General features: G+C 39.6%; 1 protein-coding gene across 1 annotated transcript; it reads right to left on the bottom strand.

The window, feature by feature from the left end:
- Positions 1-3,428: 3,428 nt before the first annotated feature.
- Positions 3,429-15,819, bottom strand: SMPDL3A (sphingomyelin phosphodiesterase acid like 3A). Its single transcript, XM_009645197.2, has 8 exons — positions 15,795-15,819; positions 14,423-14,636; positions 13,030-13,174; positions 9,861-9,957; positions 8,413-8,591; positions 7,043-7,223; positions 4,976-5,097; positions 3,429-3,809 (listed from the first exon to the last, which is right to left on the bottom strand). Exons 1-8 carry the CDS (start codon positions 15,817-15,819, stop codon positions 3,498-3,500), a joined length of 1,275 nt encoding a protein of 424 aa, XP_009643492.1. The 3' UTR covers positions 3,429-3,497.
- Between the last annotated feature and the right edge of the window lie 262 nt (positions 15,820-16,081).

Here is a 16,081-nt window from a genome sequence, read left to right as displayed (position 1 = left end):
GAAAAACAATAGAAATGATGAGATCGCATCCAGACACTACTGAGTGCCCCAATCTAAAGCAATTAACATTGGCCTCTGGGTGCACCTTCACTTTAGTTGGCACACCTCTGAACAAGAGTTTACTGATCATCCCCACTTACTGTGCTTTTATTCATGTTGCAGAGTGCTCTTGGAGAGTGCTCTTTCAGATGCAATGGGAGTTGGCAGCTCCTACATCTAGTATCTTCCAACTGCTAATGAAGTGCTCTTTCAGATGCAATGGGAGTTGGCAGCTCCAAGGGTACATCTAGTATCTTCCAACTGCTAATGAAACGTGCAGCAGTCACATCAGCTCCTCAGCACCAGCTCTCCTGCTAAAGCCGGCACTCCTATTAGGCTGCAGTACCTGTTAATGTAGACATAAGCTCAGTTAACTCCAGGAGAGAATTAAAGCACAGAAACTCATCGGAAGAAGACACCAGCCTGCTTAGAGATAGCTCTTTGGTTTCTGTCGCATCCCTTTTCTGCTGGCAGGCTGAGCGGGACTCTGAGGCTCCCTTCCGCAGGCTCCAGTTCTTCCCCGGATGTGGGCTGAGACCTCCACCTACTGCAGGGTTCACGATGCATCAAGCGACATGGCCTCTAGGAGCCAGCAACCATTTAATACCCAGAGAAAGTGTGCTACATGCAGTAGCAGTACTTCCTTCAAAAACTGCTTACCTTCAAAAACTAGAAGGTAAATCCTAGAATATTTGAGAAATTACTCTGTTTATACACCTCAAGTTTAGTTGTAGATAAATTAAAAGCTTTTTACTCCACTAGGTGGTGTAATTTGTCTTTCTGTCAGATGTGGCCTTACAAATATCCCCCCTAATCCTTCATTCAAAATGGGGCCCCAAAATATCATACGAAAAGTGGAACGGGAATCTGGTCTACAGGAGTCAACAACTTTATCAGGTCATCCCCCTTTGGCGTGTTTTATGATTCCTTAAAAAAGCTTCTGTCAGGGAAGGATAACTTACCTTTAGAACATTCCTAGATGCATGAAGGAATGAAGTATGAAGCTGAAACAAAAAGAACGTGATTGCCTTCTACTTCCCCTTACACCCAGGTGCCACCTAAGCTGTTCATGTGGTCCATCTCACATTTTTTACAGTGTAACATTCCTAGAAGCTCTCTCCTTGGTTTACATCCGAGTTACAAGATGACGCAGTCAAACATACTCCTGGATCTTTCTTGGCCAGTTATGCTTGCACTTGCATGAGTATGGTTACATGCAGGAGAAGCAGAGAATGCTAGCCTGCATAACAGGGTGTATCTTGGAGGACATACCCTGGCCAAATGTAGCCCTAGTGGATACAACCCTCTGTCTGAAACAAAAACAACCTCCTTGGCTGATGCCATCCAATTCTTGGCTTCAGTTGAAGTCCAGATTAAAAAAAAAGTATGCCTGGATCATAGCTTGCTATTTAGACACTTGTAAGCATTTATTTGTTCACGCTCACTAAATAACAACTCCTGACACACATACAAAAAAAAAAAAAAAAAAAAAGAAAGCAACGCGGCTCTGCTAGGGCTCTGTAGCTACTAATTAATTGGCTACATGGTTCAGCTCTCCCTAAAGTTCAGCCATAAAGAAGTCCTTAACAGAAGAACACAACTAGGTAATTTTTATAGTGTTTCCAGGATGCCTTGTAGGTATTAAGATTAAACAGAAGTCACAGAACGCAAGGAAACAAACCTGTGTGAGAGTCAGTTGTTCAAAGCACAAGGCTGAACTGAACAAAACCCATCTGGCAAACTGGAGGAAGCTGTCCTATCAGCTGCAATTGCCCTTATGCTATCCGCCCACAGCTTTGCTTGCTTGCCCTTGGAGAAGAGATACTGGTAACACAGGCAGTTTTTAGTGAATAAACCCACAAGAAACGCAACCAGTAAATGTATCCAATACAGAGGGAATCATCAGCTTTCAGTGCTGAAACTTTCTGGTACTTCGTCATGGTCACAGTCTGCACAGAACCCACCTTAACTCAGGTAATATATTTACATACCCAGATACATTCGGCATTAGCCAGAGCAGACAGCTCTAAAGAGTTTACATGTCCACCATACCTTCTCCAAGCACAGAACTTAAAATACAGGGCTGCCTACTGTGCATTATTAATGGCATTTCTAGACATTAGTGCTACTGGTGAATTTGTTTCTGAATGCAAATTTAGCAAACTAACCATTTCCTCTGTGGATGACTGATGCATGACAAATCTGAGGTATCTGCATCTACAATTGTGAGTACCACATACTTAGAAAAAAACTGCTAAGTATTTCAAGCTTGGGTGGAAACAAACCCAGAAAATTCCTCAACAGCTACAGTACAGGATTTAGTCTCATGAAAATAACAGTTAGCAATTGGATTTGTCTCATAACCACTTCTACGGCTCCAGTTACTCTGGAATAGTATTACCTAGGGAAGGGTCTGTAATGGCACTGCACTGACCAAAGGTTCCAGAAGTACAGCTCTTGGTGTGACAGAAAAACAGGTAAAGGTCCTTCTTGGTTACACACACTAGATAAATGGCCTTCTTAATATTATCATCTTGTGCGCACATTTAATCACAAGAAGAGGAAGAAGTGGTCTGTGCAATTGTAAATTCATACATGTGATAATCTTCACAGTACATATTAGAATGCTCTATGAAAAAAGAAACCTGAGAAACACCATGACAAGTGCATGTTTACCTGTGCTGCACAGAGGATGTGTGTGCTATTGTCTAATTAGTGATGTTGATCAATTTAAACCTGCTTTATGGTCTGCTGTGAAATCTCATACCAGGAGACTGCTTGATAGCAGTACCAATGTACATAGCCCTATCATAAGAAAAAAGCACTTTGTGCTGGGCAAACACACACATTCTGAAAAAAATACATTAAGTATTTACAGGATGGAGGTTTGCGATCCATTAAGACACTTTAGTGGCATATTCTAAAGACAACACTAAACAAAAGCGGGCTTAAGGGGTTAAAAAAGAAAAAGAAACTTGGCACAGGGCGATACCTAATACTGGCATTGCATCAACAACATAACTGCACTCCACTTTCAGCAAATGCGGGTTTTGCAGATTTCAGTTTGCAAATCATGACAGCAGATGGTTGAAACCTGCCCCCATACAAATCCCATGCCTGAAATGGCATTGCCTACGTTTACGCACCCTGAGAAAAGAGACTTGGATTTCCAAAGAACTGAGTAACTTCAATTCCCACATACTGGGATGCCTGTTAGAGAGGGCACAGGACACTCTAAACAACAGCGAAGTATCTGGTCACTATTACATAGCCAACAAACTTTTATTTAGATGCGGAAGGAAAACATGTTTACAAGAAGAAAATATCTGGGAAGATTTATTGCTCCCCTGAAATTCAGAGAAGCCTCATAGGCTCCCCGTCAGCACTGGAGTCCTTGAGCGAAAGGATGAGCAGGTTCTCAGGCTAAAATCAGTATCAGCATAAATGGCACAGAGACTTCATCTCCCGATTGCTTCCTGATTGATACAATCTGAGTATGAGGAGTAATCCAAATATTGGATTGCACATATCTGGCACGTCTTGCACCCCTCTTCACAGACTATGGTTTTGTCATAACTCACAATGAAGTTACTGTAATACTGCTCAAACAGCGTGCTGTGTGGCACAGACAACTGCTTGGCCATTTCATATAGGCTTTCTGGCTTCAAGTCCTCAATGCCGTAAGCTTTAGTCATGATGTATTCTAATTTCCAGTTCGATTCATTTTTCTTGTTGGCATCTCTGAGGTCCAAATAAAACTGCCAAAGATCCTAAAGTTAAAAAAAAAAAGAAAGAAAAAATAGGCACGGCTGTATTGCTTTCTTCCCTGCTTCATTAAGTCTCTAGAGTGATATATTGATTAGGAAGCTGTCGCTCCTCATTATTCACAACTGAATAGAAGGTCATGTCCCACCCCAAGAGCTGGGCTTACACCCAAAGCTGGTACTTGCAGTGCAATAATGGCAGGGGGATGGGGAGGAGAAGAAAAAGGAGCCACAAAAGGCAGCAGTGGCACTGTTAGAGGTGTTTCCTGTCCAAACTGTAAACCAAACTCCACTATCCTCATGTCTACTTCGCGAATAGGGCAGACGGGCGAGGTCCAGAAGCTTCTTTTCTGCAGGCACTGCCTGAGGGCAGAATGGACAGAAAAAGAACGGCCCAGGGAGAAATTAAGGGAAAGGGAAAAATGGAGACGCAGGAGTGGAATCTGCACAAGAAAGGTGCAGCCTCTATTAGTGTAGGTCTCCAGAGAGAAACCCCAGACCCAGTCAAGCTGCAAAATGAGTTGTCACTGAACTCAGTGAGGTCAAGATTACAGAGAGAATATGCAAGTCGTTCAGAGCCAAAATAATTACACAGGATTCACCTTATCTCTAAAAATCACATGAGACTACAAAATAGAAGTATTCTACTTTTTTTTCCTTCTAAACTTACCTGTAATTTCCTATAAAAAGTATAAACTCTGTACAGGAAGGTGCATGATTACCAAAGAAATCACATGGTTAAGAGTGCTTTTCTTCCTCTGCTCTTCTACACCCTTTAGAAGCATTTCATGGACTGCATCCTAAAGCTCAGGCAATCAGCAGCAAATGACACTGGTATGTAAACAAACCCAGGATTTAGGTGAACCTTTTTCACCGTTGCAGAGCTCCCTGCAAGTAGTTTTATAATTCTGCCCAGAAAATTTCTGTCTGTCTTTTATTATACGTTGTAAGAATATTCCACAGAGAACAGGAAGCACTGGGTAGTCCTGCAGGCACAAAGACTGACCAAATTCTATTTCAGATTCCCTTCCCTTTGCCCAGGAAGAAAAATCAAAAGTAAACACCAAAAGTTCCACCAACAGCTATAATACTACAAAGGCTGACATCTCGCTGTTAATTTTTAATGATGCCATATTTAAAGTCTTAAACGATGCTTTAAAATCTTTACTTACCAGCAAGCTATAATCAAGATCATACTGATACAATCTGACCCCAGGGTTATTGGAATCCATTTGCCATACGTTCTTCACTGGGGTTACAGCAGGTGCCACAAACAAGGAATTTACTGGCTTTTCTGCAGGAAGAGGTAAGGTGAGGAAACAGTTTCCCTTCAATTGTTTCTTTCTCAAATGTTTTTGTAGAGAACCAACACAGCAAGAACCGGAGTGACTGGCTTCGGTACATTAGCATTTTTTTCCCCGGATTAGCAATATCACTGTGAACTCCTTCTATACTTCACTGGATAGATGAAAATCTGTGTAAAATACCACACTAGACATTCCAGTTTGTACCAGTTAAGTTTGTCTATACTAGAAGCTTACTACCAATTCAACAACCTGTGCAAAATGGTCTTGCCTATACGTAAGGTCTCTGTATTTTGCATATTTCTACTGAAGAACTATTCAAAACTTGTACTTGCTGTCTCCATGCTATATTTTACATGTTGCTTTATGTATTTATGATGTTATTAGAAACACCAGGGTATGATCACCTGACCCAGACTGCACTGATCGAGACTAGCCCAGCACCTAGTGTGTGAACACCGATCCTTACAGCAACTGAAACTTTGAGGATGTACATGGGTTTTAATTAGATATAATAGGCAGGTAAACATATTGAGAGGTTCCCTGTGGAACAAAAAGAAGCCCTAACCATTCCTTTCGCTGACAACATCACAGCAGTGAAATCACAAGGTCAGTCTCCACATCTGAGCGGAAGCTTTGAAAGCCTGGAAATCAGTAGATTCTTCTGGAGAAAACAAAACTGAGCTCTGCATCTCAGTATGCTAATGTTGGCTACAATATTACACTTATCTTGAATTCTCTGGAATTTTGTCAAAAGGAAAATGGCATGAATAGAAGGCAGCCTAAAACTGTACAGAAAAACACAAACTGTATTTAGCTACATGCAATTTCACTGTTTAAATTTTGTCAAAAGATGCAGAATTATTAAAATAATTTAGAAGCAGTTACTTGCACATGCAAACTGTAATGACAAGGCACCAAGATCAGCCTGTCCTCAGTGAAATTTGCAGTAGAGGTGATGATGTCATGCACAAATTTGACAAGGTACAAAAATATGTAGGTATAAAACTACCGTGAATACCATTTTAAAAAAAAAAAATATAAAAAGCCAGTTCTTTCACTTAGGGCTGGATTCCTTTTTACTGGAGATTAATTCCATGACAACGCCACATAAAAAGGTAAATTATTTAGAATACTGTTACCCCAGTCAGCATTTTGGGCACTGCTTTTATGAGTTCATAAAAAACATACATAAAGAGCCAATTAATATTTGGGTATTTTACATAAACCAAAGCAATGGACCTCTCGCTGTTTTATGGCACAGACACAAATATTTAACCAGTTACATGTTAGAGATACTGTGTTAGAGATGTTAGAGGGCTCCATACGGCCATGCCCATGCTGAAAACTAAGGCATTTCAAAGCAATAAACAAAATTTTCAAACCTGGGTGCTTTTCCTGAAGGGAAATTAGCTGATCTAAGAGATGCAACAGGCAGAGACTTTCCTTCCCCTGCCTCCTGCTTACCCTTATCTTAATTAACTTTGAAGCAGCAGGGAACTCAGCGGAGAGGCACGGTAATGATGCAGGAAACACAAGAACATAGAGCATGTCTAGCTGGCCTGAGAACATTCCCTTTGACACATTACACAATAGCAACTGGCTAGTATAATTTGCCCGTGTCAGTGAGAGAGCAGAGAGGAAAAGAGGAAAGACTAGAAATTCTTGTCTAGGCATAAGCATTCATTAAAAAAAAAAAAAAAGCTTGGGGACTCTCTTCTGACTCCAACAAAAAAAGACAGTCTGCCTTGCAAGGTTCTCTTTGGAAAAAAATTGGGAGTGTGAGGCTTGAACTCTTGTAGATAAAAAGCAGTATTTCCAAATTTCCTTTTTCAACTATCTATAACGGAGGCTGACTAGTAAGAACATGCAAGAAAGTATTAATTTGCTTTTAATCAAGACGAAAAAGATGAAGGATTCAACAAGCATCATTACCTTCTTCATCCAGGAGGACCATGATACTATCTCTATGTGTATGTCCAAAAAACTGCCCCGCAATAACACTACCGTATTTGCGAAAAATCTTTACCAGTCTCTCATTGTAATACTCCCTGATAGCTGTGGTATTCCTTGCATATGGCAAGTATCCTATTGGTACATGTCCTATTATATACACCTAAGGAATTAGATACAGAAAGCACAATTAGCACCTTCATTTGAAACTTATACTTTTAGCTGTAACTTAGCATTATTATGGAATTGTGGTAACCATTTCTACCTTAGAAGTGGCATTCTGAAAGCTATAGATCACGACAGTTTTGTTATAAAAAATACAAACAGTAAGAATGTTTAAATTCATAATGAGAAAAAGAAATATTTTTTTTTAGTGAATTCAGTATATACTTGGTAAAAAAGTTCCAATAAATCTATGTGCAATTTTAGGCCAAAGGAAAATTTGATCAATTATTTCTAATGAAAAACCAAGTTACTAGGGCAAGACCTATGATTTGCAATCTCAAGGAGAGAGTAAGAAAAATTAATGTTAGAATATTACAGAGCCTGCATGGTCAGAGAGTCACCAGAAACACGAAGAACTGCTTAAAACCCCTCTGTCTAAGGTCGAGACTTGGTTCCAACTGCACACACCAACTAATATGCTGCAGGGTTTTATGAGGAAAGGAAATCTCTCTTTTCTCCTGATTGTAATATAGTATTTTTAAAATTACAACACCATAGCACAATGTAAACATGTTTCAAATTAAACACTTTTTCTGGTCAGATGATGATCCAATCCCCGCACCAAACATAAGCCAACAATTTATAACCTCACTTCAAAACATGAGTACTATAAGACAATTTGTTGTAACACTGAAATCATAGCAATTGCTGCAGCTTGGGTAAGTTTTGTGTTTGACAATTTCCTTTGTAATTTCTAGTTTTTGATATTTGTAATTACATAAAAATTTAAATGAAATACGCGAGGTTTTGTCTCAGGTCAATGGTGCACATCTTAAAATTAAAGGCTATGAGTAAAAAGAGTCAGAAACAAAGGCGAAAGTATTAAGTATTCTCAGCCTGGCTTCTACAGTATTTTACATAGTAGGAAAGAAAAGGTATTTTACAGTATAATTTGAGTATAATTTGAAAAACTGCATTCCACTATTTCATTAATTGTTGTAGTATAATGTGCATATTCAAAGAAGATTTATTAAAAAATTCTGATTCTGCAGTATCTTTGGCAGCATTAATACTCTTCTAGGATCATGTTTAAATTTTCATTGTCTCTACTTTTTACTACTTTTTTTTTTCCTTCTCAAAATTTAAACAAGTAACATTGATGGGTCCTGTTCACAGCCCCTACCTACCTTTTCCTTCTTTTGTGAAGAGGTTTCTAGTATTCCCTCCAGCCAGGCAAACTGGTTGGCTGGGTCAGCTATTTTCACAGTCACACTGTTGGGGCTGTAATATAAATTTGTGTTCAGACTGATTATCCTGAGTGGCTGAGAGCTATCGCTGGATTCAAACAGCTGTGTGTAGAAGCCACCTGTGAAAATAAGACCAACATCATCTGAAAAATGAAAGGCTTCAAAGCACAACTTTAGAATGAAATTACAGCACTGACAAAATACCCAGCCTTATTCTTTCTAATAAAATAGAATATGATATGTTTATTCAAGCCATGCATCACCTTATCACAACGGAACATCTTAAGAATCTGGTTTTAGCAACATTTTAGTTGGAGAAGTTGACACTGATTTTTTAATGAATTCCTGCCTGTAATTGCCTTTGTGTTTATCTGACAGTTTTCAGATGCAATTATCCAAATGACACTCAAGAAGCGCCCTGAAACATTTCTTTCACATTGAGAGATATAGTAATTGTTAAAAAGGCCACATTCCTTGAAATACTGCAAACATATAGGTTCCTCCAGGAAGAACTGTTTGAGTTTTGTAGCCTTGTCCTTTGAAAGTCATTTAACTTCAGACTGGAATAAGATGAAAAGCAAAGATCATGTTTTTCAGTACAAGCTCCTAAAACATTCCATGGCATACAGAGCTTCTTCAATGGGTGCAATTTCATAGTTCATGGACTTCAGTGGAGCCATGGCAACAGAGCTATGACAATATACCTTAACTTAAGGTCTGCCCCTTTGAGTTCTATTTTTCCTATTAGAGTTTCTGCTTCCAGTCTTACCCAGAGTTCCTCCTCATTCAGGAGACAAAATCACAAATTAAACTTCCAAATCCCTAATGTTCAAGTGGATTGGAAACTGGGTTGAACTTTTCAGTCCTTTGCTAAAAAAAAATCGTAATTAGGATATCAGTATTCTCCCAGTTTAGTAAGTTATATCACAAATATGATGCTATTAACAGTATAATCACCAAAACTATGTGCTATCATTACTTGAACAAATGTATGCCTCTTCAATATGCTCTGAAATACATGTAGTATCAAACCAGAAACATTTCATCAATTTTTTACAACCAAATTTAAGTAGTCTTGTGCATCATACACCTTCATCTATAAAGTATTACAAGGTCTTGAAGGCAGTAAGATATTTCACATGCATTGGTACAAAGCCAATAATACTGTACAAGTTACAAGAAACAATAATTATTGCATCAGAAGAGAATAAATGGACCCTGAAGATAAACACTGCTATTCAAAAGACAAGTAACTTCTTCCAGGAGCATTACAGATAAACCATTGTGCTGATTCACCCTATAAGGCTTAGCTAAACAAACGGGACAAATCTGTAGAATCATTATTGCGCTAAGCCCTAGCTTTACAATGCATTACTGGCATATTTTACCTTTTCTGAAGGTACTGATTGCTTCATCTGTTAGCCAAGGCTTCCAGAAATCTGCTACAGCATTGTAAACTTCATTGGTAGTTACAGGAAGCTGATCCTGTGAGAGCACAGAACCTGTGTAAGTCTCAGCATTCAGACACACAGACAAAAAAAAAAGAATCACTAAATTATCCCGCCTGACCTCTCGCATAACACGTAAGTGTATCCAGTCACCACCAGGATGAACTCAAGAAAGGAAAAAAAACTTCTGAACATCCAGTATTGCTGATCAGGAACAAATGTCTGAACTTAAAGGTTGGACTCGATGATCTAAAGGTTGGACTCGATGATCTTAAAGGGCTTTTCCAACCAAAGTGATTCTATGATTCTATGAACTTAAGTCAGAACTGACTGCATGGCCTCGTCAATGCATTGATAAACTAATGCCAGAAATATTTCGCGCCTTAGGAGCACAGCAGAGTGGAATTAATAAACATGTAAACCTAAGATTCAAAGTCTAAAATGAAGTCTTATGGAGGAAAAGCTTGAACATAAGCTTCTTTTATAGAAGGTGAATTTTTCAAGCAACCTATGGTTCATAGCAGCTCCCCAAAACTCCACTATGGCCCTCAGAAACATTCTGGTGAAATTCACAAACATTTCCATGATATCCTGTAGCTATAATAACAAAGCATTTAAAACATAAAAGTTTTGTCAATGTTTTCTCCCACTGGCTCTAATTAGGACTGTAGCACTCTTCAGTCTGAGCCAAGCAATGCCCAAGCACCACAGCCTCATAAAAGCCATGCTCTCATCTAACTCTGACAGGAAGACCCCAGCCTGTCCTTGCCTTTCTTAGAGTATCTGCTTGGATTCTTGGTGCTATAAGGAAACAAAAAAAAACAGAGGTTGAAAAATAGGAACAGTATTATAGCGCATGTTTTCTTAAAAATAAAATTTGACCTTTCTAAGAGCTTTGAAACTAAACCTACGTTATTAGAGGCTTAGGAACTAAGTCTCTGTCTAGGAGTAGTGCAATCAGAAGTCTGTGCAGACATTTGTTGCTTGCAGTGCACAGATACCAGTTATTAAGAAAGCTTTGAGCTATACCAGTTCAGCCAGAGTTAACAGTCAGTAACAGACACAGCAAAACCTGACCTCAGATAAGAGGCTGTGTTATGGACCGAGGGTGGTTTGGACCCAGGCAAGTCAGTGCTCTGTGAACTTGTGGATTAGACAGCAGTCGGGGAATTTGTTTTAAGCAGGGGCAAGGATGTGAAACAAATAAGACTATGCAGGAAGACTGAGGTCACAATATACGATCTGAAAGGTACCCCAATGCTTGATTAACCTGAGTAGTATTTTTAATAGGCTCTGCAAGAAAAATCACCCGAGACCGTTAAATTGTTAAGACAGACAGGTCAGAACACAACAGAGAGCAATAAAATTCTTTGGTGCATGGTGAGCGTGCAGCTTTCACACTTGCTCTGGAACAGCCTGCAGTGTGTGGCTTGCTCCACATTGCTTCTAGTCTACGGGACGTTTGCCAAGCGTGTCCACGTGAAAAAACAGAAATATCATCAACAGCAAAAAAAAAAAAAAAAAAAAAAATCCAACAACCTGAAATGACCCCATAGCAGGGAATTTCTGATCCCATGGTCTTTTTTGAACACAAACAGAAAAGTATGTCAGTTCTGCACATTGGTGAAGCCTGCCATTTCAAAGCAAAGCATTGCAGAAACATGCCTGTGTGGTTTTGTGCAGAGAGAACTACAACAGTTATTCCGATCAGCAGCCTGCTTCAAAATTCTATTTGCTGCCCACCTGCCCCTCCTGACCTATCTTTTTTCTATCTTCAGATTTAATTTCACAAACAAAACTTGTATTTGTTGGAAAAGTCTTTGTCTACGTGCTTACTGTACACAGTTTTTTTCTTCTCTGTCAAAGGAGACTGCTGAATGACAACTATTCCCTGTTAAGACTTTTTAAAAAACAAAATGAAAACAAAACACCGAGTGAGACTTCAATTAAGGTGTTATTTATCAAAATACTTTACCGGTGGTTTCTGGTGGACCAACCAGGCCCCCTGCCAGTGATTGTGACAAGCTGAAACTATACTTCCAGAGTAAGAACACAAGAGACTCAAGTCCCAGCTTGGTTTGTGCACTCACATTTCCAAGATATGTTTAGCTCTTATTTTGTCTCTCACATTTCCCTTTCCCCTCTCTGAGCATTTCTGTTACTCCCTGATTTGGGAATCACAAACTCCAGCAACGATACAGCCAAAGATACAATCACCTGCTACACCAAGACATGCCCTGATTGGCCTAATGAATAACACAGAAAGCTGGAATAAAAGTCTCTGGGGATGTGAAGGGGTGTTACTGAATTCCCATTAGGCATTTCAAACAAAATATTTTAGTTGACCTTCCAATCCCCTCAGATCCAATGACAGAATTTGCTTCTCAGTCCTGTGTGCTGCCAGATCAACCCACAATATGCTTTAAAGGACACATGAAGCAACTGTTTACTTTTGAGCTATGCCAAGAACAATATTCACAGAACACTGAAAGTAAAAAAGCAGTGTCCTCAGCTGCAATGGTGCACATATCCAGTAAATCATGCGAGTATTTCTAAGTGTCCAATGAGGAAAGCAAAAAAGATGTATTTTTAATAGTAGTGGCAAAACTATGGGAACATTACAAAAATTCTGCCATTAGTCTGATAAAAAAAATCCAGTGATGTCAGCAGACAGACTTCCAGTAGGCCTTTCAGTAGGCCTTAAATTTTACCACAGGCTCATAGATAATCCATTAAGGATGTAATTTCTGTTAGATTAAGTTATTGTACACGCATGCATGATGTACAGAGCAAGAAAAAAAATGTGTGTATTACCTATGATGAGACCTGGTTGTTCTAAGCCATGAGGAACAATTAGCAGTAAATTTGCATGACCTCAGGCAATGTACAGATTTTACCTGGCATCAACGTTTGCTTGGGTAACTTAACACAGAGAGAGATGTACTTTCTGTTCTTGATTGGAACTATTTATCATTTTAAATGCTAATTGGAGAATACTGTTTCCAGAATAATAGTTACACAAAATTAACTCTTATTTTTCACACCTGCTTTCTGAGGGGTTAGGAAGACACTCAATACGATACATAAACAAATTTCTAACTTGTTTTACCTGTGGCCAATAGTCATGATTGCCCAAGGCTGGGAAAACCTGAAGATCTGGAAAGAAACTACGAATTGTAGAACTCATATTACCGATGATACTAATAACCAACTTCGTGGAGAGTTCTTTTACAGGAACATGAGGAGGGCTATCTCTGAAAAAGGAAAAGGCTTTATTAACAGAGGTTTATTAGCAACATAAGGAAAGGCAAAAAAATTCTGCAAACACATCTACATTCTAGCATGTAATACTACTATAGACTCTTTAATTAAAATCATAGAATTGCCTGAAAGGTTCTCTACAAAGGCTTTTCTTTGTAAAAAAACAAACAAGTAGACTAATATTTATGCTATGATTCACGTTTATCATAACTAAGATTTCTTAGAAATTAAATTAATTCAACTCCATCACTTTGAGCTACTGTGCAGTTTGGGTTATGTATCTGCACAACCTTATAAGTTTATTTTTTCCCTTTTAACAACATCCTGTTGAAAATTAAGTACAGTAGGGTAAGCAAAAGAAATTAATCACTTGCCTTTACATATTCATGTTCCTTAACACCCTTCCCCCAGAAAAATTAAGTGATACAACATATATAAACCTTTCCAGAAAAAAGACCCATCATTGATGAACAAACTAGTTCTCACAAACACTCAAAGATACTAAACTCTTTGATAAATTATCCATTGATGTATACCATAAAAAATTATGTGATGGCAGAACGGAGAATTTTGCTATGGCAGAAGGGTAAACTGATGCTATTTTTTCTGAATACCTAGAAGGCAACAGAGCATGGTACTATGACAGTTACCCTCCCCCCAATAGCCCCGATCTAAAATTCATACAGGCACCAAACCTGAATGGTAACTTTATATACTTAAAAAAAACCCAAACCAAAACAAAACCAAACAAAACAAAAAACCCCAAACCCATAAGCTACATTATTGCTTGATTCTAGTTACCTCTTAGAGAACCAAATAAAATATAGTCAAAGGATATTTTCTGAAAAGGGATGCTCTTTAGCGACCTTAAGACCTACAAACTCCAGTACCTCCCATAATAATTCATTCCAGTTAGTTATTCCTGACCTTTCTTTTTGCTTTTTTCCACTTCCCACCCTCCCCACACCACTTCTATTAACTTACACTAATACAGTCATGTGGTAAATGTCGCAATGAACAGTCCAATGATATCTAGAAATGATTACAGAGATCGAAATCTGTTCCCGAGGCCTTATATTCTCGGTCTCCCACTTATCAGCCATTCAGACAACTAAAGGGACTATTTAAAAGTAGCATTTGTGGGATACTAAACTCAGAGCTGTTGGTGGAAATACAAGCTTGTGAATTACTGCACTACACTGTTATCCAGCTGTTAACTGCAGAGTGACTTGAACACTCACCCTGTCCAAATCATGAATGAAACCTGCTGCTTTGAATCCTTCATGAACGCAAACGCTGACAAAATAAGTTGATATGGAGAATCACACAAAAAGTCTCCAAAAGGGCCTGGGTTGGAGGCATTGGCTCCTTTGGAAGAAGAACAAACTTTGGTGCGATCAGGGGTGATGTGGTAAGTCGGATCTAAATGTAGGTCAGATACATGCCAGAACTGCCCTGTTTTCAAAAAACAAAGGTTAAAGGAAATGCATTATTTGCAGTTGAACTGGATACACATGGGTAATGCCAAGTTTGCTCCAGTCTGTCTACTGCTTTTCCTCTTTCAAGTTTTGAAAAGGAGATTAAATTTAGCAAATTGTTGATTAGCCTGTTTGATAAGCGTGGGCGCGTTCTGCATTCCTGACAAGAGTCCTTCACATAGTCTGCTTAGAAAAACTGAAAACAGAAGCAGAGGCATAGGTTTAAGCTGTTAAGCAGAAAAAAAAATGGAGGTTGGCAGGGACTAGAAAATCAGCTCTTTGTCATTAATAGCAATCTGGAAACTGGAGAGTAGAGGAGGAGATAGGACTTCTCCACTCCACCACCTGAAAAGAGAGGGAGTTGCATTTTAATTATTTTTCCAGACCTTCCCTGGTTGGAAGCTACTATAAAAGACCACAGACTAGAAAGAAAGGCGAGAAACAGCACGTGTGCAAGAACTTCAAAGCTGTTCTTCTCCCCAGCAGCTGCAGTAGCAAAGAGACTGGGTTTCTCACCAATGAGAGGTGTGTCAGCCTTACCTACTCACTGCTTTCCAGGCTGACACATTCTCAGCCACTGCCACTTAGCACTGCAGGGAAAAAGGAGCTGAGAAATACAGGAATATGGTGAACAAGATGAATTAAGCTTGTATTAAGACTACCAGCCTTCAAGTTGCATGTAAAGCAAGAGTATTTTCTTTGTCAGTTTCAAAGCACTTGGGAAAGGCACATGTGCATCTGAGGTAGTGGTTGTGAAACCGGGACTGATATAAACTGATTTTTCCCAAGGTCACACGCTCACTCCATGGCTGAGCAGGCACCACGCGACTGGACCCCGCGGAGATTTATTTCAGGAAGCAAAGACCAGCAGTGATCTTCAAAATGTGCAACACTGCAACTCCTAGTAACAGGAGACCAAGAAAACTGCTGGACACTGTTGCATGTTTGGTCTGAGGCACGTATGAGTCACAGGAAACAAAAATCCTGTGGAAACCATTTCTGAGCACTCACCTGGGTACGTGGATCATGCCAGGCAGGGCATGTATGTGTTTGCTGACAGCACAGAAGCCAAATTTAATGTTTGCAGTGCAAGCCTCAGGACACCGCGCCAAAGCCAGGGCAGGGCTCCCCTCACCTGCCACCCTCCAGAGCGCCAGCATACCGCGGCTAACTACATATAAACCCCTTAACCCCCCCAACACCTGAACAGCGATGTATTTACTTACCTGCCTACCCTGGCTAACTAAATATAAACCCCATTTAACCCCACCTCCCCACCGATACCTAACAGCGATGTATTTACTTATCTAAAAGTCACATGAAGCTGAAGCCAGCTGGGGCAGGGAATACCACTGCAGCAGTCTGTGTGTGGGCAACGGCGAGAAGGGGAGGGAAGGAGGCTCAAGAGGGGAGCACGGACCC

The sequence above is a fragment of the Egretta garzetta genome, unplaced genomic scaffold, assembly GCF_000687185.1.
Source record: "Egretta garzetta isolate BGI_Z169 unplaced genomic scaffold, ASM68718v1 scaffold18, whole genome shotgun sequence".
Classification (NCBI taxonomy): Eukaryota; Metazoa; Chordata; class Aves; order Pelecaniformes; family Ardeidae; genus Egretta; species Egretta garzetta.
This window is presented reverse-complemented; position numbering and strand designations above follow the sequence as displayed.